Genomic DNA, 25,551 nt, shown 5'->3' with positions numbered 1-25,551 from the left:
TCAAACAGCAGCTCTGGGAGGCTAATCTGACATCTTGCAAACAAATTCAAGAAGAAACTGTCCAAAAACTCACAAGTTCAATGGATGCAAGACTTGTGATCTGCTATCAGATAAGGGCTTCTATGTTACAATGTAACGTGACCGCTTCAAATGTTTAAAAAGTTAAAATGTTGTTAAAAGTTTGATTGAAATAGCTTTTGATTTCAGTAAATATGCTGCAAACACAACAAATGACAATTTTCAGTTCTTTGCAACCTATAAAGTGTTTTGAAACTTCCTGTGTGGAATAATTTGGAACAAAAATCCTGTTATCATTAGGAGATTTGTTCAATAAAATGTGAATTGTACTCTTCTAGTTGTAACCTGAGAATTATGATGACTGTTATTTACATCAATTATTGAGGGAAATGAGAAAAATATCATTTGCATCATAATTTGGAACACGGTGTATATACCCAACAAGGACCAGCAATGTACTGGTACAACACTGGACTTTGAATGGTTATACCAGGATGACGACTACAGCTGCAGGCATTATCCCGGTATCTTTTTTTAGCCGTCAAACGGCTTTCATGTAAAGCTAATCCTAGTGGATAATTAGCTGCAGGATTGATTGTACAAGCAGCGGGAGAGGATGCCCCCCTCCCCCGCTCACTTCCACTGCCTTCTCGGGCAGTCCTGTGGCATCGGGGGAAACCTGAGAATGCAGCCGGTGTTTCTGCCAGCTGACCATAGAGCTGATTGGAGACCAGAATGGTGCCAATCATCTCTATAGTCTTAAGAAAGTGAAGCTAGGAGCATTTCATCACTTCAGTTTTGCAGGATATAAACAGCGCCATTTGTAAATTGTGAAAGCATCTGATCACACCGATCTTGGTTTGATTAGATAATGTAAGGGCAGAGGAGAGATCTAGAGTCTGTTAGACCCCAGATTTCTGAAAAAAGAATATATGACAATGCCCATTGAAGTTATAGGGGATATTTGCATTCCATGTGATAGCATTAAAAGTGATCAAACAAATAAAATAAAGGGATAGTGTAAAAATAATTAACAAAATCAAAATAAAAAAAAAGTACCCTCCCCCCCCCCGCACACGGGCGCACCTGCGTTCATGAGCCTTGACCCTGTGCCAGTATGGAAACAGCAGTTGCACCATGCATGTGAGGTATCGCCACTAATGTCAGATCAAGGGCAGTAATTCTAACACTAGACCTCCTCTGTAAATCTAAAATGGCAGCTTGTAAAGGCTTTTAAAACATTGCCTATGGATATTAAAAACGTATGCAGTTTGTCGCCATTGCACGGGGCATGCACAGTTTTAAAGCATTTTATGTTTGGTATCTGTTTACTCTGCATACAATCATCTTTTATATTTTACCAAATAATTGGCCAATATTGAAAAAAACATTGCGTTTGAAAAATCGCTGCGCGAGTACTATGAAACATGAAACAATTGCAGCACCCACCATTTTATTCACAAGGGTGTTTGCTTTAAAAAAATATATAATGTTTGGGTTTAAATTAATTTCCTAGCAAAAAAAATACTGATTTTTTTCATGTGAACAAAAAGTGTCAGAAAAAGCTTGGCCTCCAGGTGGTTAGAAGAGTGAGATGTGTGGCATAAACTTCTAATGCTGGGCATAGAATGCCCCCACCCCCCAAAATGACCCCTTTTTGGAAAGTAGACACCCCACACTATTTGCTGAGAGGCATGTTGGATCAATAGAAGACTATTTTTTTACCACAAGCTTTTGGAAAATGAAAAGCTCTTCTTTTTTTTTTTTTTACACAAAATTGTCTCTTAAATGATTTTTTGCTTGCACATTCCATGTGGATTTACCCCCCAAAATACATTCTACTTCTCCCGAGTATGGGGGTACCAAGTACAGGACCCCAAAATCCAATAAGCACTTTCAGGCTTTTAAAAGACTTTATTTCCTCATTATACTTCCTGACTACCTATGACAGTTTCGGAAGCCCTGAAATGCCAGGATAGCACCAAACCCCCCCAAATGACCCCTTTTTGGAAAGTAGACACCCCAAGGAATTTGATAAGAAGCATGGTGAGTATTTTGCAGATCTCATTTGTTGCCACAAGGTTTTGGAAAATGAAGAAAAAAAAACAAACGTTTCTTTTTTTTATATTTCAAAACCTTGTGAGAAAAAAAAATGAGATCTGCAAAATACTCACCATGCCTCTTTTTAAATTCCTAGGGGTGTCTATTTTCCAAAAAGGGGTCATTTGGGGGGGTTGGTGCTATCCTGAAATTTCAGGGCCTTCAAAACTGTGATAGGTAGTGTGGAAGTGAAATGAGGAAGTTGCTCACCTTCAGGCTTTCAAAGTGGTCATTGGATTTAAGGCTCCTGTATGTGGCTAGGCTCCAAATAATTCTCACACATGTTGTATCTCCATACTCAGTAGAAGTAGCAAAATATATTTTAGGGTGTAATTCCACATATGCCCATGGCATCATTTAAATATATTATTTAAATGACAACTTTTTGTAAAAAAAAAAAAAAAAAAAAAAGTTTGTCATTTTCCAGAAACTTGTAGAAAAAAATAAATCTTCCATGGGCTTAATATGCCTCTCAGCAGATAGCTTAGGGTGTCTACTTTCTGAAAATGGGTCATTTTGGGGTGTTTGTACTGTTCTGGTTTTTTAGCACCTCAAGAAATGTGATGGGCAGTCAGAAAGTAAAAGCTACGTAAATTCCATTATCTATACCAGCGGTTCTCAACCTGTGGGTCGCGACCCCTTTGGGGGTCGAACGACCCTTTCACAGGGGTCACCCAAGACCATCGAAAACACATATTTCCGATGGTCTTAGGAACTGAGACACCACTCCTCTATCCGTCTCCAGGTGTGGGCGGGATGACATGCTGCCCCTGTCATCTGGACACACCCCCTGGATCACTCAACAGCTCCGACCTCTCGCCGGTGATTGGCCGCCGGAACTGTAGCTTAGGAGAGGCACACAGGCGGCCAATCACTGGTGAGGAGGTGGAGCTTGGAGAGGAGGAGCCAAGCGGCACCGCGAAGATCGAGCGAGTGAAGAGGAGGAGAGCGGCCGGAGAAGGAAGACAGCTGACCGGTAAGTGTCTGTACCATGCAGACAGTGCTGCTGCAGCCAGGTATGCTGGCTGTAGATGGGAGAGGGAGGGAGTGAGCCCAGGCTGGAGCAGGGTCAGCAAGGTACGTATCCTTGATGTCAGTGGGAGGAATAGTGCCCCATCATTGGTGTCACTAATACCAATGATGGGGCACTATTCCTCCCACTGACACCAATGATGGGGCACTATTTCCCCCCCACTGACACCAATGATGGGGCACTATTCCTCCCACTGATACCAACGATGGGGCACTATTCCTCCCCCAAATGACACCAACGATGGGGCACTATTCCTCCCCCAAATGACACCAACGATGGAGCACTATTCCTCCCCCAAATGACACCAACGATGGGGCACTATTCCTCCCCCAAATGACACCAACGATGGAGCACTATTCCTCCCCCAAATGACACCAATGATGGGGCACTATTCCTCCCCCCACTGACACCAAGGATGGGGCACTATTCCTCCCCCCACTGACACCAAGGATGGGGCACTATTCCTCTCCCCCACTGACACCAACGATGGGGCACTATTCCTCTCCCCCACTGACACCAACGATGGGGCACTATTCCTCTCCCCCACTGACACCAACGATGGGGCACTATTCCTCTCCCCCACTGACACCAATGATGGGGCACTATTCCTCTCCCCCCACTGACACCAACGATGGGGCACTATTCCTCTCCCCCACTGACACCAACGATGGGGCACTATTCCTCTCCCCCCACTGACACCAACGATGGGGCACTCTTCCTCTCCCCCCACTGACACCAACGATGGGGCACTATTCCTCTCCCCCACTGACACCAACGATGGGGCACTATTCCTCTCCCCCACTGACACCAACGATGGGGCACTATTCCTCTTCCCCACTGACACCAACGATGGGGCACTATTCCTCTCCCCCACTGACACCAACGATGGGGCACGATTCCTCCCCCCACTGACACCAACGATGGGGCACGATTCCTCCCCCAAATGACACCAATGATGGGGCATTATCCTGCCCCCACTGACACCAATGTAGACTACAAATCTAGTTTGTAGACGCTATAACGTCACACAAATCAATCAATATACACTTATTGGGATTTTTTTAACCAAAAACGTGTAGCAGAATACATTTGGACCTAAATTTATGATGGAATTAGTTTTTTTTTATATTTTTTGACAGAAATGAGAAAATATTGTTTTTCTAAAAAAAAAAAATTTGCAAAAGGTTTTTGTTTATAGCGCCAAAAATAAAGTGCACAGGTGATCAAATACCACCAAAATAAATTTCCATTTATGTACCATATTGCATGACTGGGCAGTTGTCCATTAAACTAGCGCAGCGCTGTATAGCAAAAAAAAAAAGGCGTAAATTGCAGTATCTATACCATAGTTTGTAGACACTATAACTTCCACAAAAATCAATATACACTTATTGGGATTTTTACTACCAAAAACATATAGCAGAATACATTTTGGTCTAAATGTATAATTAACTTTGAGTTTACTATATATTTTTTATAGCTAAAAGTAAAAACTATCGTTTTTCTTCAAAAATTTCAGTCTTCTTGTTTATAGCGCAAAAAATAAGTGCAAAGGTGATCAAATACCACCAAAAGAAAGCTCTATTTGTGTGAAAAAAAGGACGTAAAGTTTGTTTGGGTAAAGCATTGCATGACCGCGCAATTATCAGTTGAAGTAGTGCAGTGCTGAGTAGCGAAAAGAGGCCTGGTCATTAAGGGAGGTAAATCCTCAAGAGGTTAAACATGTCCACTAAAAAAAATCAAAAAAATATCAAATTTCGTCATAAATTTAGGTCAAAATGTATTCTGCTGCATATCTTTTCTTAATAAAAAAAATAGGAATTGAGGAGAAATCTTCCAGTAGGACATTTGTTCTGGTGACAGCTCTCTAAGAGGGGATTTTGTCTTATTTTTCTAGAGAGTTCTCTGCTCTTGGCATTCCTCCTCTCTCCTGACATTCCTCTGACAGTAATTAAAGATAAATCTGTGTTTAGGACATAAAAAAAAACTCACAGGGGTTTAAACCTTTCCCTACTTTATTCCTAAAAAAAAAAGAAAAATCTCTGGCCGTATATTCAATGAATATAACAAAAGTCTCCAAAGTATCTGAAATCTGGGACATGCACAAGTGATAAGCGATCATTGTTTATGATCCAGGAAAATAGATTTATTGATTGTTGATTTATTCATCATTTCAGCTGTAGCTGTCATTGAGATGTCACTCATTTGTCTTCATCTGATGTTTTGATTGCAGAGAACATCGGAGACACACAAGAACCTTCTCCTCCACCCTCCATCAAACACCACACCACACATCGTACCGCTGTGCTACTCACCGATCATACCACACAAGGACCTTCTCCTCCACCCTCTCCTACAGAGTACATCGGAGACACACAAGAACCTTCTCCTCCACCCTCTCCTACAGAGTACTTCGGAGAAACACAAGGACCTTCTCCTCCACCCTCTCCTGCAGAGTTCATCAGAGGGGGTCAATCTGTCACACCAAGACCGGGTACTATGCAGAATATAACAACTCCACAATATGATAATTGTCAGAAAAGGACCAAATCCCACACCACACATCGTACCACTGTGCTACCCACCGATCATACCACCCAAGGACCTTCTCCTCCACCCTCTCCCACAAAATACACTGTGATTGGCAAATCAGGAGTCTGTCTAAGAATAACGGCAACCTTCATACTAATGGTGAACACCACCAAGATCAGAAATGTAAGTAAGTCTTGAGTATAATCTAGAATTTGTAAAGGCCTGAGAGCCAATGCCAATGAAGAACATCCAGTGAAGAATCCAGTTGTATGAGTCAGGATTGGTTTAGATCATCAAATCCTGTGATTACGAGATTAGTGACTATATGACATCCAGTTCTGAGGTCATAGACAGGGAGGCCAGCAAAGAGCAATGGCCATAAATCTTACAACAGAGTGCTATTATCATTGGTTGTAACAGTAGCAATTCCCCAACTCTTACCAGCTAATAGATATAACACAGTGGCTAAGGGAAGGGTCATATGAAATGTGGAGACATCCCAGTAACTGGACATCACACTGTTGCTGTGTCCTGTCTTAGCTGTTACAATTTAGTTTCTACAATTCCTTTATCTCTGTGATTCTCTTTTGCTGTCAGGTTGCAGTAACAATTCCCTTCTCTTCTCAGCTCATAGCTATAACTATGGAATAGCAAAAAGAAGTCATACAAAATGTGGAAACCTTCCAATAAATGGACATCACACTGTTGATGAATGTATGGATTAGTTGACATGTTACTCCAGTTATATAAAAAAACAATTCCTAGACTTATCACCCAACAATGTGTGCAACAATTACACTAAAAAGCAGCAATACTCAAAGGTCTTATTACTTTCTAAATAATAGAAAATAAACCTGTAATAAACCGTGCTGTGAGACTGACTAGTCCTAAGGCACTAACATTTCCAAGTAATCAGCAAATTACAAATTCAAAAGTTGCGTAATAATTAGAGATGAGCGAAGTATTCAAAAATTCGATTCGACTGATTCGGCGAATTCGTGGAAAAAATTTGATTCGAGTCGAATATATTCGCTGTGAATTTAACTTATAAAAGGGTGTTTCTAGGCTTCAGAGAGCCTTTATATTAGTGCAGAACACTGTACCTTTAATTTAAATGCCCTTGGAGTCTGCTGGGGAAGAGAAATAATACTGTCAGTCAGTATGACATGCAGATGAGTGCCGTCGATCTTAGAATCACCGCACACTTCACTCATTTGGGCAGTCACGGGGCCAAAACCAGAGTTTGGAGCCACAGTGTGGCGGTGGAGGCAGCAGCAATGGGAGGCCATACAGCACCCTATGACAAAATGGAACCCAGCATCAGTGTGAGGAGACCTGAAAGTGGCACATGGCAGAGTGTGGCGATGGAGACAGCAGCAATGGGAGGCCGTACAGGGACCCACGCTGCTGGTGGAGCTGCCACTGTTCCTACCACCCCACCCCTCCCCTGCTGCCATGGCAGCGGAACGCGAGCGCACAGGGCCCACAGTGTCTGAGGATGGACGTTGGCGCAGAAAGGCAGAGACCAACTGACTACATAGGTGGTTTTTATAGTACTTTATTTTGGCCTCCCTCTCATCAGGTGTGAAAAAGGCCACCATTTTTGAACGGTAGCGAGGGTCCAACAAGGTGGACAGCCAAAAGTCATCCCTCTGTCTGATGGTTATTATTCGGCTGTCGCTACGCAAGCAACCGAGCATGCTATGGGCCATTTGTGCCAAGGAATGCGAGGGACTCCCTGCCTCCATCTCCACAGCATACTGCCACGGTGCGTCTGGGTCCTCTGTCTCCTCCTCCTCCTCCTCTACCAGATGCTCCTGCTCCTCCACTCCTGTCCGCTGAGTGGAAAAACCACCCATTTCACTCAATAATTCCTGAGCACAAATGTCCTCCTCTACCTCCTCCTCTTCTTCCTGTCCTGCCCCCACAGGGGTCATGTGGCGTTGAGATCTGTGCGCCACGTCTACCGCACCCTGACCAGCCATTGTTAACAGCATTTGTTCCAGGACGTGCAACAGAGGAATGACGTCGTTCATCCCATAGTCCTGCCGACTGCCGAATAGCGTGGCCTCCTCAAAGGGCCTGAGCAAGCGGCAGGTGTCACGCATTAGCTGCCAATGGCTGACATCGAAGTTACACAGGGGAGTACCTTTATCCGCTTGTAACATCAGGAAATCGGTGATGGCCTTTCGCTGTTCGTAAAGGCGGTCTAACATGTGTAGGGTTGAATTCCACCTTGTTGCAACGTCGCAGATCAGGCGATGCTGTGGAATCCCGTTCTGCCGCTGCAGCTCAATGAGGGTGTGCTTTGCGGTGTAGGAATGGCTGAAATGCATGCAAAGTTTACGTGACATTTTAAGGATGTCTTGCAGTGGGATGGTGGATTTTAGGAACCGCTTGACAACCAGATTGAACACGTGAGCCATGCATGGCGCATGGCACAACCTTCCTTGACGCAGAGCAGGCACCATGTTCTTTCCGTTGTCGGTCAACATGGTTCCGATTTTCAGTTTGCGCGGAGACAGCCATCTGTCGATTTCTCTGTTCATTACACTCAGAAGTTCCTCCCCTGTGTGACTACGTTCGCCAAGGCATACCAGGTGCAGCACAGCGTGACACCGTTGCGCCCTGCACATGTGATATGCCGGTCGGGTAATGGGACTTGGCACGGGGGTGGCGGCTGAGGACACGGCGGAAGAAGAGGTGGTAGAGGCGGACATGTTTGCTGGACCAAGGACGTGCAAACGTGGAGGCAAAAGCGTCGTGACCTGTCCAAGTTGCTGGTGCGGCTGTGCCGGCACCACGTTCACCCAGTGTGCCGTAAATGACATGTACTGTCCCTGACCGTAGTTACAGCTCCACACGTCGGCGCTGCCGTGCACTTTGGCAGAGACCGACATGCTCTAAGACTGGCCCACCATCTCTTCTACATGTGAATGCAGGGCTGGCACTGCCTTTTTGGCAAAAAAATGCCGGCTTGGCACTCTCCACCGCGGCGCGGCACAAGCCATCATTTCTCGGAAAGGTGCTGAGTCCACCACTTGGAAAGGGAGGGACTGCAGCACCAGCAACTTGGACAGGAGGACATTCAGCTTTTGCACCGTCGGGTGCGTGCTCGCAAACTGTTGTCTCTTGGAAACGGATTCCAAAAAAGACTGCTGACGGAATCCGTGAAGAGGAGTAGCAGGAGAAGGAGCATCTGAACGAGCGGAACAACTCCCCTCAGCAGAGGTGTTGGAGCCTTGACTGGCTGATAGAGGGCGATTGACGTCGGGTGAAGGAGCAAGTAACGGAGCGGGTGATGGAGCGGAGGCTGGGGCAGGCAGAACCGCCGTATCTTTATCACGGTTTTCCCAGGCCACCAAATGGCGACGCTGCATATGCTGACGCAACGCTGTAGTCCCAACATGGGCCTCCTGGCCACGCTTGACTTTCTGGCCACATAGTCGACATATGGCTACGTTTACTTCCTCGGGCGGCTTGACGAAAAATTGCCACACTGCCGAGTAGGAAACTTTGTCCCCGCTACTCCTCACTGGCTGACTGCTACTTCCTCCGTGCACACCGGCACCACTACTGGCCGTGGTGGTAGGCTGCAGTAGAGCTGGTGCTCTACTCCATGGCCGTTTGCCTCCACTGACACTGCTGCGACCCTGCTGCCTCCTGGACAACCCACCGACTGTTTTGCTCGCTGCCAAGCTGGCACCCTCTTCTCCTGATGATGCGGAAGAAATTGCCTGATGATGACGAGGCTGCCAAGTGCGATCAACGTCCTCATCATCAAGTAGGGTCTCCGCCTCACTACTAGCCCCCTCGGCTGCGTCTGGGTCAGGAGACAGACCTGTCTCTAGACCGGCTACCGAGCCACTCTCCTCGCCAGTACTTCTTCGCCTGGCTGCTGAAGAGGTGGATGTCTCCCCCCGTTCCTGACCGCCCTCTGTTAGCTCTTCCTCACTGTACAGTGGGGCTGAGCCCACAGCATGCGATACTTCGCTTGGTGAGGGAACAGCAAAGGACAGGGGCAGGTAGAGGACACGTGATTTCAGTGGGCTTGCTCCCGGGCCATGCCAACTAACGGTTGTGTCTGACGTACACACCGACCGTTGGCTGTAGGTGTCAGAGGTGACCTGGGAAGAGGAAGACGACCGAGCCAACCAATCGATGACGGCAGGGTTGACGGTGGAGACACGACCGCTGGATGACACCGGGAGCACTGGCCTCTGGCTGCGACTAGTGCTGCCTCGACCCCTTCCTCTGCTACCACGTCTGCTCGCTCCTAAAACATTGCTTCCTCTGCCACTCCTCTGCATGTTGTCTGACATACTCTTTAATTCAACGATTCTGTGTCCCTGAGTAACAATTCTGTGTCCCTGAGTAACAATTCTGTGTCCCTCAGTAACACTTCTGTGTACCTCAGTAACAATTCTGTGTCCCTCAGTAACAATTCTGTGTCCCTCAGTAACAATTCTGTGTCTGTCCCTGAGTAACAATTCTGTGTCTGTCCCTGAGTAACAATTCTGTGTCCCTCAGTAACAATTCTGTGTCCCTCAGTAACAATTCTGTGTCCCTCAGTAACAATTCTGTGTCTGTCCCTGAGTAACAATTCTGTGTCCCTGAGTAACAATTTTGTGTCCCTGAGTAACAATTCTGTGTCCCTCAGTAACAATTCTGTGTCCCTCAGTAACAATTCTGTGTCCCTCAGTAACAATTCTGTGTCCCTGAGTAACAATGCTGTGTCCCTCAGTAACAATTCTGTGTCTGTCCCTGAGTAACAGTTCTGTGTCCCTGAGTAACAGTTCTGTGTCCCTGAGTAACAGTTCTGTGTCCCTGAGTAACAGTTCTGTGTCCCTCAGTAACAATTCTGTGTCCCTCAGTAACAATTCTGTGTCCCTGAGTAACAATGCTGTGTCCCTCAGTAACAATTCTGTGTCTGTCCCTGAGTAACAGTTCTGTGTCCCTGAGTAACAGTTCTGTGTCCCTGAGTAACAGTTCTGTGTCCCTCAGTAACAATTCTGTGTCTGTCCCTGAGTAACAATTCTGTGTCCCTCAGTAACAATTCTGTGTCCCTCAGTAACAATTCTGTGTCCCTCAGTAACAATTCTGTGTCCCTCAGTAACAATTCTGTGTCTGTCCCCGAGTAACAATTCTGTGTCCCTGAGTAATAATTATGTGTCCCTCAGTAACAATTCTGTGTCCCTCAGTAATTCTGTGTCCCTGAGTAACAATTCTGTGTCCCTCAGTAACAATTTTGTGTCCCTCAGTAACAATTCTGTGTCCCTCAGTAACAATTCTGTGTCTGTCCCTGAGTAAAAATTCTGTGTCCCTGAGTAACAATTCTGTGTCCCTCAGTAACAATTCTGTGTCCCTGAGTAACAATTCTGTGTCCCTGAGTAACAGTTCTGTGTCCCTCAGTAACAATTCTGTGTCTGTCCCTCAGTAACAAATCTGTGTCCCTGAGTAACAATTCTGTGTCCCTCAGTAACAATTCTGTGTCCCTCAGTAACAATTCTGTGTCTGTCCCTGAGTAACAGTTCTGTGTCCCTGAGTAACAGTTCTGTGTCCCTCAGTAACAATTCTGTGTCCCTCAGTAACAATTCTGTGTCCCTGAGTAACAATTCTGTGTCCCTCAGTAACAATTCTGTGTCCCTGAGTAACAATTCTGTGTCCCTGAGTAACAGTTCTGTGTCCCTCAGTAACAATTCTGTGTCTGTCCCTCAGTAACAAATCTGTGTCCCTGAGTAACAATTCTGTGTCCCTCAGTAACAATTCTGTGTCCCTCAGTAACAATTCTGTGTCTGTCCCTGAGTAACAGTTCTGTGTCCCTGAGTAACAGTTCTGTGTCCCTCAGTAACAATTCTGTGTCCCTCAGTAACAATTCTGTGTCCCTCAGTAACAATTCTGTGTCCCTCAGTAACAATTCTGTGTCCCTGAGTAACAATGCTGTGTCCCTCAGTAACAATTCTGTGTCTGTCCCTGAGTAACAGTTCTGTGTCCCTGAGTAACAGTTCTGTGTCCCTGAGTAACAGTTCTGTGTCCCTCAGTAACAATTCTGTGTCTGTCCCTGAGTAACAATTCTGTGTCCCTCAGTAACAATTCTGTGTCCCTCAGTAACAATTCTGTGTCTGTCCCTGAGTAACAGTTATGTGTCCCTGAGTAACAGTTCTGTGTCCCTGAGTAACAGTTCTGTGTCCCTGAGTAACAGTTCTGTGTCCCTGAGTAACAGTTCTGTGTCCCTGAGTAACAGTTCTGTGTCCCTGAGTAACAATTCTGTGTCTGTCCCTGAGTAACAATTATGTGTCCCTCAGTAACAATTCTGTGTCCCTCAGTAACAATTCTGTGTCCCTGAGTAACAATTCTGTGTCCCTCAGTAACAATTCTGTGTCCCTCAGTAACAATTCTGTGTCCCTCAGTAACAATTCTGTGTCTGTCCCCGAGTAACAATTCTGTGTCCCTGAGTAATAATTCTGTGTCCCTCAGTAACAATTCTGTGTCCCTCAGTAATTCTGTGTCCCTGAGTAACAATTCTGTGTCCCTCAGTAACAATTTTGTGTCCCTCAGTAACAATTCTGTGTCCCTCAGTAACAATTCTGTGTCTGTCCCTGAGTAACAATTCTGTGTCCCTGAGTAACAATTCTGTGTCCCTCAGTAACAATTCTGTGTCCCTGAGTAACAATTCTGTGTCCCTGAGTAACAGTTCTGTGTCCCTCAGTAACAATTCTGTGTCTGTCCCTCAGTAACAAATCTGTGTCCCTGAGTAACAATTCTGTGTCCCTCAGTAACAATTTTGTGTCCCTCAGTAACAATTCTGTGTCTGTCCCTGAGTAACAGTTCTGTGTCCCTGAGTAACAGTTCTGTGTCCCTCAGTAACAATTCTGTGTCTCTCAGTAACAATTCTGTGTCCCTCAGTAACAATTCTGTGTCTGTCCCTGAGTAACAATTCTGTGTCCCTCAGTAACAATTCGGTGTCCCTCAGTAACAATTCTGTGTCTGTCCCTGAGTAACAGTTCTGCATCCCTGAGTAACAATTCTGTGTCCCTCAGTAACAATTCGGTATCCCTGAGTAACAATTCTGTGTCTGTCCCTGAGTAACAATTCTGTGTCCCTCAGTAACAATTCTGTGTCCCTCACTAACAATTCTGTGTCCCTCAGTAACAATTCTGTGTCTGTCCTTGAGTAACAGTTCTGTGTCCCTGAGTAACAGTTCTGTGTCCCTGAGTAACAGTTCTGTGTCCCTGAGTAATAGTTCTGTGTCCCTGAGTAACAATGCTGTGTCCCTCAGTAACAATTCTGTGTCTGTCCCTGAGTAACAGTTCTGTGTCCCTGAGTAACAGTTCTGTGTCCCTGAGTAACAGTTCTGTGTCCCTGAGTAACAGTTCTGTGTCCCTCAGTAACAATTCTGTGTATGTCCCTGAGTAACAATTCTGTGTCCCTCAGTAACAATTCTGTGTCCCTCAGTAACAATTCTGTGTCTGTCCCTGAGTAACAGTTCTGTGTCCCTGAGTAACAGTTCTGTGTCCCTGAGTAACAATTCTGTGTCTGTCCCTGAGTAACAATTCTGTGTCCCTCAGTAACAATTCTGTGTCCCTCAGTAACAATTCTGTGTCCCTGAGTAACAATTCTGTGTCCCTCAGTAACAATTCTGTGTCCCTCAGTAACAATTCTGTGTCCCTCAGTAACAATTCTGTGTCTGTCCCCGAGTAACAATTCTGTGTCCCTGAGTAATAATTCTGTGTCCCTCAGTAACAATTCTGTGTCCCTCAGTAATTCTGTGTCCCTGAGTAACAATTCTGTGTCCCTCAGTAACAATTTTGTGTCCCTCAGTAACAATTCTGTGTCCCTCAGTAATTCTGTGTCCCTGAGTAACAATTCTGTGTCCCTCAGTAACAATTTTGTGTCCCTCAGTAACAATTCTGTGTCCCTCAGTAACAATTCTGTGTCTGTCCCTGAGTAACAATTCTGTGTCCCTCAGTAACAATTCTGTGTCCCTGAGTAACAATTCTGTGTCCCTGAGTAACAGTTCTGTGTCCCTCAGTAACAATTCTGTGTCTGTCCCTCAGTAACAAATCTGTGTCCCTGAGTAACAATTCTGTGTCCCTCAGTAACAATTCTGTGTCCCTCAGTAACAATTCTGTGACTGTCCCTGAGTAACAGTTCTGTGTCCCTCAGTAACAATTCTGTGTCTGTCCCTCAGTAACAAATCTGTAACCCTGAGTAACAATTCTGTGTCCCTCAGTAACAATTCTGTGTCCCTCAGTAACAATTCTGTGTCTGTCCCTGAGTAACAGTTCTGTGTCCCTGAGTAACAGTTCTGTGTCCCTCAGTAACAATTCTGTGTCCCTCAGTAACAATTCTGTGTCCCTCAGTAACAATTCTGTGTCCCTGAGTAACAATGCTGTGTCCCTCAGTAACAATTCTGTGTCTGTCCCTGAGTAACAGTTCTGTGTCCCTGAGTAACAGTTCTGTGTCCCTGAGTAACAGTTCTGTGTCCCTGAGTAACAGTTCTGTGTCCCTCAGTAACAATTCTGTGTCTGTCCCTGAGTAACAATTCTGTGTCCCTCAGTAACAATTCTGTGTCTGTCCCTGAGTAACAGTTCTGTGTCCCTGAGTAACAGTTCTGTGTCCCTGAGTAACAGTTCTGTGTCCCTGAGTAACAATTCTGTGTCTGTCCCTGAGTAACAATTATGTGTCCCTCAGTAACAATTATGTGTCCCTCAGTAACAATTCTGTGTCCCTGAGTAACAATTCTGTTTCCCTCAGTAACAATTCTGTGTCCCTCAGTAACAATTCTGTGTCCCTCAGTAACAATTCTGTGTCTGTCCCCGAGTAACAATTCTGTGTCCCTGAGTAATAATTCTGTGTCCCTCAGTAACAATTCTGTGTCCCTCAGTAATTCTGTGTCCCTGAGTAACAATTCTGTGTCCCTCAGTAACAATTTTATGTCCCTCAGTAACAATTCTGTGTCCCTCAGTAACAATTCTGTGTCTGTCCCTGAGTAACAGTTCTGTGTCCCTGAGTAACAATTCTGTGTCCCTGAGTAACAGTTCTGTGTCCCTCAGTAACAATTCTGTGTCTGTCCCTCAGTAACAAATCTGTGTCCCTGAGTAACAATTCTGTGTCCCTCAGTAACAATTCTGTGTCCCTCAGTAACAATTCTGTGTCTGTCCCTGAGTAACAGTTCTGTGTCCCTGAGTAACAGTTCTGTGTCCCTCAGTAACAATTCTGTGTCCCTCAGTAACAATTCTGTGTCCCTCAGTAACAATTCTGTGTCTGTCCCTGAGTAACAATTCTGTGTCTGTCCCTGAGTAACAATTCTGTGTCCCTCAGTAACAATTCTGTGTCTGTCCCTGAGTAACAGTTCTATGTCCCTGAGTAACAGTTCTGTGTCCCTGAGTAACAGTTCTGTGTCCCTCAGTAACAATTCTGTGTCTCTCAGTAACAATTCTGTGTACCTCAGTAACAATTATGTGTCTGTCCCTGAGTAACAATTCTGTGTCCCTGAGTAACAATTCTGTGTCCCTCAGTAACAATTCTGTGTCTGTCCCTGAGTAACAGTTCTGCATCCCTGAGTAACAATTCTGTGTCCCTCAGTAACAATTCGGTGTCCCTCAGTAACAATTCTGTGTCTGTCCCTGAGTAACAATTCTGTGTCCCTCAGTAACAATTCTGTGTCCCTCACTAACAATTCTGTGTCCCTCAGTAACAATTCTGTGTCTGTCCCTGAGTAACAGTTCTGTGTCCCTGAGTAACAGTTCTGTGTCCCTGAGTAATAGTTCTGTGTCCCTGAGTAACAATGCTGTGTCCCTCAGTAACAATTCTGTGTCTGTCCCTGAGTAACAGTTCTGTGTCCCTGAGTAACAGTTCTGTGTCCCTGAGTAACAGTTCTGTGTCCCTCAGTAACAATTCTTTGTCTGTCCCTGAGTAACAATTCTGTGTCCCTCAGTAACAATTCTGTGTCCTTCAGTAACAATTCTGTGTCTGTCCCTGAGTAACAGTTCTGTGTCCCTGAGTAACAGTTCTGTGTCCCTGAGTAACAATTCTGTGTCTGTCCCTGAGTAACAATTCTGTGTCCCTCAGTAACAATTCTGTGTCCCTCAGTAACAATTCTGTGTCCCTGAGTAACAATTCTGTGTCCCTCAGTAACAATTCTGTGTCCCTCAGTAACAATTCTGTGTCCCTCAGTAACAATTCTGTGTCTGTCCCCGAGTAACAATTCTGTGTCCCTGAGTAATAATTCTGTGTCCCTCAGTAACAATTCTGTGTCCCTCAGTAATTCTGTGTCCCTGAGTAACAATTCTGTGTCCCTCAGTAACAATTTTGTGTCCCTCAGTAACAATTCTGTGTCCCTCAGTAATTCTGTGTCCCTGAGTAACAATTCTGTGTCCCTCAGTAACAATTTTGTGTCCCTCAGTAACAATTCTGTGTCCCTCAGTAACAATTCTGTGTCTGTCCCTGAGTAACAATTCTGTGTCCCTGAGTAACAATTCTGTGTCCCTCAGTAACAATTCTGTGTCCCTGAGTAACAATTCTGTGTCCCTGAGTAACAGTTCTGTGTCCCTCAGTAACAATTCTGTGTCTGTCCCTCAGTAACAAATCTGTGTCCCTGAGTAACAATTCTGTGTCCCTCAATAACAATTCTGTGTCCCTCAGTAACAATTCTGTGTCTGTCCCTGAGTAACAGTTCTGTGTCCCTGAGTAACAGTTCTGTGTCCCTCAGTAACAATTCTGTGTCCCTCAGTAACAATTCTGTGTCCTTCAGTAACAATTCTGTGTCTGTCCCTGAGTAACAATTCTGTGTCTGTCCCTGAGTAACAATTCTGTGTCCCTCAGTAACAATTCTGTGTCTGTCCCTGAGTAACAGTTCTATGTCCCTGAGTAACAGTTCTGTGTCCCTGAGTAACAGTTCTGTGTCCCTCAGTAACAATTCTGTGTCCCTCAGTAACAATTCTGTGTCCCTCAGTAACAATTCTGTGTCTGTCCCTGAGTAACAATTCTGTGTCCCTCAGTAACAATTCGGTGTCCCTCAGTAACAATTCTGTGTCTGTCCCTGAGTAACAGTTCTGCGTCCCTGAGTAACAATTCTGTGTCCCTCAGTAACAATTCGGTGTCCCTCAGTAACAATTCTTTGTCTGTCCCTGAGTAACAATTCTGTGTCCCTCAGTAACAATTCTGTGTCCCTCACTAACAATTCTGTGTCCCTCAGTAACAATTCTGTGTCTGTCCCTGAGTAACAGTTCTGTGTCCCTGAGTAACAGTTCTGTGTCCCTGAGTAATAGTTCTGTGTCCCTGAGTAACAGTTCTGTGTCCCTCAGTAACAATTCTGTGTCCCTCAGTAACAATTCTGTGTCCCTCAGTAACAATTCTGTCTGTCCCTGAGTAACAATTCTGTGTCTGTCCCTGAGTAACAATTCTGTGTCCCTCAGTAACAATTCTGTGTCCCTCAGTAACAATTCTGTGTCTGTCCCTGAGTAACAATTCTGTGTCTGTCCCTGAGTAACGTTTCTGTGGCCCTAAGTAACGGTTCTGTGGCCCTAAGTAACGTTTCTGTGCCCCTAAGTAACGATTCTGTGGCCCTAAGTAACGTTTCTGTGGCCCTAAGTAACGTTTCTGTGGCCCTAAGTAACGATTCTGTGGCCCTAAGTAACGATTCTGTGGCCCTAAGTAACGTTTCTGTGGCCCTAAGTAACGTTTCTGTGGCCCTAAGTAACGTTTCTCTGTCCCTAAGTAACGTTTCTGTGGCCCTAAGTAACGTTTCTCTGTCCCTAAGTAACGTTTCTGTGGCCCTAAGTAACGTTTCTCTGTCCCTAAGTAACGTTTCTGTGGCCCTAACTCTGTCCCTAATACAGAGCGGTCTGCCTCTCTTGAATGACTGGAGGCAAATGGAGAATTCTAAAATGGCCGCCATTTATAGCTCGACCATTACACAGTGCTGGCTGGCTGGCTGCTGATTGGCTAATGCGATCACATGTCATTAATGAATGCATTATGGGTCAGCGCGCCTTATCTGCGCGCCTTCCCAGACATCCCCGCTCCGTCGCCGCACATGTCGCCGCCATTTTAGGAAAAATTTTGATTCGCGCATCCGAAGTAAGCTAATTTTCGGATTCGGCGCAAATCAAAATTTTTCTATTATTCGAAACGAATTCCACTTCGCCTACTTCGATTCGCTCATCTCTAGTAATAATGATTGATCCCACAAAGATCAGTAAACAGTTATATAAACTATAATAATACAATATCATACTGCATGTGGTTAATAATATGTGCTAAAGAGAGTGAACAAATAATGTGATCAGTACTGTGATATGGGCCTGAGATCACCAGCAGCCGTTTTTAAAAGCAAACTTTTTTTTAATAAAGGTAAAAGTTTTTATTCTACCTTGGACAGTAAGGAAGTATAATGAACCCTGTAGGATTTTTTTTCTGTGTCCTGTTGGGAAGATTTCCCTTCACTTCCTGTCCCATTGCCAAAAGAGGAAGTGAGATTAAATCTCTGCATATTAAGGGAATCCCTTAGGGCCCCCAAGTCAACAGAACTAGCGTCCCCATTGGAAGATTTCCGCTCTATTACTTTTTTGGGGACAATTTTGGGATTTGCTTTCACTTTCAATGATAATAGTAATCAGGACAAATAGTGGGGGGGGGGGGGGGGTTGGGAATATCCCCAACGGGGCACAGGCAGCAATAAAAACCTAATATGTGTTCTAAACCCTCTCCACTCCATCTAAAACTACCTTTAGTTATACTTTAATTCCTCCAAAACAACATATCATACAACTGGCTCACCACCAGACTCTTGGTCCCCCCATACTGGGGTAGGGTTCCTCTGATTTGGTGTGCTGGGTGGGCCTCAGGGGTTCAGCAGATTATGTATTAGTTCCCAAGAGTATCAATCTTTGCTTACAACTTGAGCGACTCCACACTGCCCCCTGTCACAGGTGCTGATTTCACCCTGCTGCCTTTCAAGCCTCCCCTGCCTGGGGCTTAACCCCTTTGAGACCAGGGTCCTGGTAGTCAGGCTATGGAGGTTCTACCCACCCAAAACTCTTTGAACTTCTGAAATTCTGGGTCCCTAATACAGACGTATCAATCCAGAGAGTACTGGAAATCAGTCCTCTGTCTAGGAAAACACCACTCCCTACATGGGTGAGAACTAGGTAATGTCTCCCAAAACTGCCCCCCTTAAAGTAAATCTGATTAATTGACCGGAGGACAATATCTGCCATCCAGGACACCTTCCCAGTGTTCTGTACAGTACAGATATCTGCTCAATAAAAGAACATAAACAAGTAAATCTTCCAAATATGTCAAACATCAATTCACGTGAAAGAGTTTTGTGTTCCTCCACCAAGGAGGCAAAGGGACAGACTCTCACCTTCTAAATTATAAAAGGGGTAGTCAGGCTGGTTCCCATTAAGTGCAAAAAATGGACACTGCCCCAGTCTATAACTGGCCTTCACAGCAAGGAGCACATGGAAGGGCGACACATGTCAAACAATAAAAGAGAAAAATTCCCAGCTCAACTTACCAACCAGCCTGCAAACAAACCAAATTAGCCAGTCTAACAGTATGCGTTAAAAACAGAGGTTTAGTTGGCACATATTTGCAAATACATGTGTAAGCTGCAGAGCCTCTTCACGGCACCCCGATATTCTACAGTTCCTAACTCTACAAAATTTGGTTTGTTTACAAGCTGGTTGGTAAGTTGAGCTGGGAATTGTTCTCTTTTATTGTTTGACATGGTTCCCATTAAGTAGCCGGGATCATCTGCACTGAAGAATGAGAAAATGCCTCATTCCCAACCATAAAACATATATAAAGTACACCTAGTGCTCCCTGTTTAAAATGGCCAAGTAATTTTCAAAACCACACCTACAATAAAAACAAATGCAAAGACTTTGAACTCTGTATGTAGTCTTAGGTTGGGGTTACTCCAGCAGTCCCCCACATTGGATGATCCAACTGACAGCGAGACACAGACCTTCCATGCTGAATGGACACCAGAGGCTCAGTGCTCCTTCCTACGCGTTTCATCATTGGTTCCATCATTTTGTTTTCATATTTGTATTGATCATGTTGTTTTTTTCACTCACTTTGGCACTTATTATTCACTGTATGGTCATGTATATTATTGTCATTATTTATGTATATATTAGTTCACTGATCTTTGTGGGATTGATTATTATTATCATTGTTTATTAGGAGCATTCTTACACTACTTCTGGATTTGTAGCCGCCTATTGCTCAGCAATGTTAGTGAAGTAGGAGTAGTCAGTCTCACAGCCCAGCACAGGTTTATTGTTTAGGGTTACTTCAGTCAGCTCTGTATATTGAACAACACAGGGAAATGGTATTACTGGGGTGGCCCTGACTGCACTCACCAGTCACTGGAGATGAATCCAACAACGGGGTCGGTCTATTCCCCAGAAATGCTCCAACAATAAATACAAAGGAGGCATGACCACTTATCTCTCTTTTCAGTTAACTTTATTGTACAATGTTCATTGTATCTCCCCCCAAACTCTGCTCTTCCACACTTGTCACCTTCTTCCAGGACTTTTCACCTTCTTACAGGACATGTTCATTTTGGTTGAAAGGTGGATGAAATAATAAAAGGTTCCACATAGCGATCTGCGATATCCAGCATTGGAATTGACAGTTAATGGAGATTAAACATGGTTTTATTAAATATACTATTAAAGATCATTGTTATCATGGAGGGTCTCTTATAGCCAATTGCCCTCCGGAGGATTCACCCCCCTTAATGACCAAGCCATGTTTTTGCTATTTGGCGCTGTGCTGTTTCAACTGGTAATTGTGTGGCTATGCAACGCTGTACCCAAACAAAATGTATGCCTTTTTTTCACACAAGTAGAGTTTCTTTTGGTGGTATTTTATCACCACTGAGTTTCTTTTTTTGTGATATAAACAAAAAAAGACCGAAAATGTTGAAAAAAAAACATATTTTCTACTTTTGGTTATAAAAAATATACAATGAATTCAAAGTTAGTCATACATGTAGGCCAAAATGTATTCTGCCACATGTCTTTGGTAAAAAAAATCCCAATACATGTATATTAATTGGCTTGTGTGAAAGTTATAGCATCTACAAACTATGGTATATATACTGCAATTTACTTTTACTTTCTGACTGTCAATCACATTTCTTAAGGTGCTAAAAGGCCAGGATAGTACAAACACCCCAAATGACCAAATGGGGAAAGTAGACACCCCCAAGGAATTTTCTGAGAGGCATGTTGAGTCCATGGAATGGATTTTAATTTTTTGCGACAAATTTTTGGAAAATTAAAATTTTTTTTTTTTTTTTGTTTTTACACAAAGTTGTGACTTAAATTATATATTGATCACAGATGTCATGGCTATATGTGGAATAACACCACAAAACACATTCTGCTACATCTTCTGAGTATGGGGATACCACATGAGAGAGAATTTTTTCCACTATCTATTACATTTTCGAAGACCCTAAAATGCCAGGATAGTACAAACACCCCCTAAATGACCCCTTAGAGGTAGGCCCCTTAGAGGTAGACATCCCAAGGAATTTAATAAGAGGCATGGTGAGTATTTTGCAGTTATCATTTTTGTCACAGGGTTTTGAAAAAGAAAAGAAAAAATGTATTTTTGTTTTCATTCTTCATTTTCTAAAAACTTGAGGCAACAAATGAGATCTGCAAAATACTCCCCATGCCACTTAGCAAATACCTTGGAGTGTCTACTTTCCAAAAAGGGGTCATTTTGGGGGGGGGGGGGGCTTCTACTATCCTGGCATCTCAGAGCCAACATTAGCAGTTTCTGCCACACATCACCCACTCTTCTAACAACTTGAAGAACACTTTTCTGACATTTTTTGTTAAGATGAAAAAACATTTTTTTTTGTTAGAAAATTTCTTTGAACCCCCCAGAAATATATATGTTTTTAAAGTAGAGGCCCTAGTGAATACAATGGTGGGTGTTGCAATTTTTTGGTGGTGATTTCTTTTTTAATTTATAATTTGTTTTTATTTTTACACTGTCCCTTTTTTGGGGGGATCAATTTTATTGTTATCACAGAGAATGTAAATATCCCCTGTGATAGCAATAGGCAGTGACAGGTATTGTTTTCTGAGAAATCTGAGGTCTATTAGACTCTAGATCTCTCCTCTGCCCTTGACGCATCTGATCTCACCAAGATCAGTGTGATCGGATGCTTTCCCTTTTTAAAAATGGCTCCTTAATATCCAATGAAACTGAAATGATGAAATGCTCATAGCTTCCAGATTGCAGAACTGCTGGCCGCATTCCTGGATTCCCCTGTGGGACAGGAGAGCCCAGGAAATCCATGGATGGTGAGAGGAGGGGGGAGAGCCCTTCCAGCTGCTTGTTAAATAGATCCAGCAGCTAATTAGCCTCTAGGATTGCTTTTACATGAAAGCCGACCGCCAGCTGAAAAAATGATACCAGGATGATCCCTGTAGCTGCAGCCACCTCCTGGTATAGCCGCTCAAAGTCCAGCGAGGTTCAAGTACATTGCTGGTCCATGTTAGGACAGGAGAGCGGAAGAAATCCCTGGATGGTGGGAGGTGGATAGTCCCGGTATAACCACTCCAGTGACGTTCCAGTACATTTCCGATCCATGTTGGGCATATATGTAACAGCAGGATCACGGACATACGATTAATCGGATCTGTGGACTAATATGGCCGCAATTCCTTCTTTTTTGTACTTACAAAAACGTAAAGACGCCCCATCGTTGGATGGAAATGAAAATGGTCGACCTACAGGACTGAATTCAAAGACACCCTGAAAATCAAAGTGAAACAATGATGCAGCAAGCGAGTCCATTTTGCTGAAATTTCATTGCAGCAACTCAGAATGGTCCTCAGTAGTTTGTATGGCCCCCATGTGCTTGTATGCATGCCTGACAACATCGGGGCATGCTCCTAAGGAGATGACGGATTATGTATTTTCTCCCAGATCTGGACCAGGGCATCACTGAGCTCTTGGACATTCTGAGGTGAAACCTGGTGGTGTTGGATAGGCCGAAACATGACATCCCAGAGGTGTTCTATTGGATTTAGGTCAGGTGAGTGTGGGGACCATTCAATGGTATCAATTCTTTCATCCTCCAGGAACTGCCTGCATACTCTCCGCACATGAGGCCGGGCATTGTCGTGCACCAAGAGGAACCCAGGACCCACTGCACCAGCGTAGGGTCTGACAATGGGTCTAAGAATTTCATCCCCATATCTGATGGCAGTCAGAGTATCATTGTCTAGCCTGTAGAGGTCTGTGTGTCCCTCCATGGATTTGCCTCCCCAGACCATCACTGACCCACCATCAAAATGGTCATGCTGAACCATGTTACAGGAAGCATAACGTTCTCCACGGCTTCTCCAGACCCTTTCATGTCTGTCACGTGCTCAGGGTGAACCTGCTCTCATCTGTGAAAAGTACAGGGCGCCAGTGGTGGACCTACCAATTCTGGTGTTCAATGGTGAATGCCAGTTGAGTTCTATGGTGCCGGGCAGTGAGCACAAGGCCCACTAGAGGACGTCGGGCCCTCAGGCCACCCTCATGAAGTCTGTTTCAGATTGTTTGGTCAGAGACATTCACACCAGTGGCCTGCTGGAGCTCATTTTGTAGGGTTCTGACAGGGCTCTTCCTGTTCCTCCTTGCACAAATGAGTAGATACCGGTTCTGCTGATGGGACAAGGACCTTCTACAGCCCTGTCCAGTTCTCCTGGAGGAACTACCTGTCTCCTGGAATCTCCTCCATGCTCTTGAGACTGTGCTGGAAGACACAGCAAACCTTCTGGCAATGACACGTATTGATGTGCCATCCTGGAGGACTGCCTGTGCAACCTCTGTAGGGTCCAGGTATGGCCTCATGCTACTAGTAGTAACACTGGCCCTAGCCAAATGCAAAACTATTGAAAAACAGTCAGAAAAGATTATCAGGCAAAAAAATGTCAATGACCTCCGCCTGTAAAACTATTCCAGTTTTGGGGGCCATCTCATTGTTGCCCATACAGCGAGGAACAGAAGTATTTGAACACCCTGCGATTTTCCAAGTTCTCCCACTTAGAAATCATGGAGGGGTCTGAAATTCACATTGTAGGTGCATTCCCACTCTGAGAGACAGAATTAAAAAAAAAAAAAACAGGAAATCCCATTGTATGATTTGTAAAGAATGTATTTGTCTTGCACTGCTGAACAGAAGTATTTGAACACCTGAGAAAATCAGTGTTAATATTTGGTACAGAAGCCTTTGTTTGCAATTACAGAGGTCAGACGTTTCCTGTAGTTCTTGACCAGTACACACTGCAACAGGGATTTTGGCCCACTCCTCCACAAAGATCTCCTCTATATCTGTCAGGTTTCGGGGCTGTCGCTGAGCAACACGGAGTTTCAGCTCCCTCCAAAGATGTTCTATTGGATTTAGGTGTGGAGACTGGCTAGGTCACTCCAGAACCTTGATATGCTTCTTACGGAGCCACTCCTTGGTTATCCTGGCTGTGTACTTCGGGTCGTTGTCATGTTGGAAGACCCAGCCACGACCCATCTTCAATGCTCTGACTGAGGGAAGGAGGTTGTTGCTCAAAATCTCACAATAAATGGCCCCATTCATCCTCTCCTTAATACAGTGCAGTCATCCTGGCCCCTTCACAGAAAAGCACCCCCAAAACATGATGTTACCACCCCCATTCTTCACAGTAGGGATGGTGTTCTTGGGATGCAACTCATCCTTTTTTTTCCTCCAAACACAACGAGTGAAGTTTAGACCAAAAAGTTCTACTTTGGTCTCATCTGACCACATGACTTTCTCCCATGCCTCCTCTGCATCATCCAGATGATCATTGGCAAACTTCAGACGGGCCTGGACATGTGATGACTTGAGCAGGGGAACCTTCCGTTCAATGCATGATTTGAAACCATGACGGCGTAGTGTTCTACCGACAGTGACCTTTGAAACTGTGGTCCCAGCTCTCTTCATGTCATTGATCAGCTCCTCCCTTGTAGTTCTGGGCTGATTCCTCACCTTTGTTATCATCAGTGATACCCCACGAGGTTTTAAAGAGGAGCCCTTGTAAGCCGTTGACGTCAAGCCGTCGGATCACGGAGATCCGACGGCCACTCCATATTTCCAGCTGGTCAGTTGTTCATATGTTTTACATAAGCGAACCTTATGTGGCACTTTTATAACACTACAGTTCCTTCTGTACGTTTTTATAATATAACTTTTACTATTTCCTAATAAAGTACCTTTATCATACCACACTATGGGATATTTCCAATGTTTGCTCTGCACCGAGCACTTTAAATCCCTCAGCACCTCTTCCAGTCAGTATTCCGGTACCTTAAAGAGGCTAAATATCTGGAAAGATTAACGCACTCCAGGACCATGAGGAGGACCACCCACCCCCTAGGCTGTATCTTCACCCATACCCGAGGTACCTCTTCACACCAGGATTACTATATAACAACGCGCTTTTTATTGGCGCATCTGGTAAGTGCGCACTTTGTACATCAATCATATCATCCAGAGGAGAACATATACGCATTTGGATTCTATATGAACTTTTGGAAGGTTACACCTGATCCTCATACATTTTGGACATTGGGATACTTCCACGCATGTCATGATCATGCGTTTTATACATTCTTATTTCTAGTGTATCTTCAGCATTACAATTTTTATCTTGTCTGATCACTCCACATATATAAATAATGCATTTTTCCTGTATATGCGTTTATAAAACACACAGCAGGTTTTTTGTTTAAGTGTTCAGCGCTGCACCCATATTTATCTTTTGATACCCCACAAGGTGATATCTTGCATGGAGCTCCAGTCCGAGGGAGACTGACAG

General features: G+C 44.4%; 1 protein-coding gene across 1 annotated transcript in view; it reads left to right on the top strand.

Moving 5' to 3' along the window:
• Positions 1-25,551, top strand: part of LOC149457847 (uncharacterized) — a 192,233-nt gene that overhangs the window by 24,376 nt on the left and 142,306 nt on the right. Inside the window, 1 exon segment of the mRNA XM_089683085.1 lies at positions 5,385-5,866. Within this exon segment, the coding sequence (XP_089539211.1) occupies positions 5,385-5,866 (482 nt within the window).

This window comes from Staurois parvus, unplaced genomic scaffold (genome assembly GCF_062004578.1).
Source record: "Staurois parvus isolate SC_StPar_1 unplaced genomic scaffold, SC_StPar_1.0 ptg000301l, whole genome shotgun sequence".
NCBI classification, from domain to species: Eukaryota; Metazoa; Chordata; class Amphibia; order Anura; family Ranidae; genus Staurois; species Staurois parvus.
The sequence above is the reverse complement of the archived record's forward strand: the minus strand, read 5'-3'. Positions and strand labels throughout refer to the sequence as shown.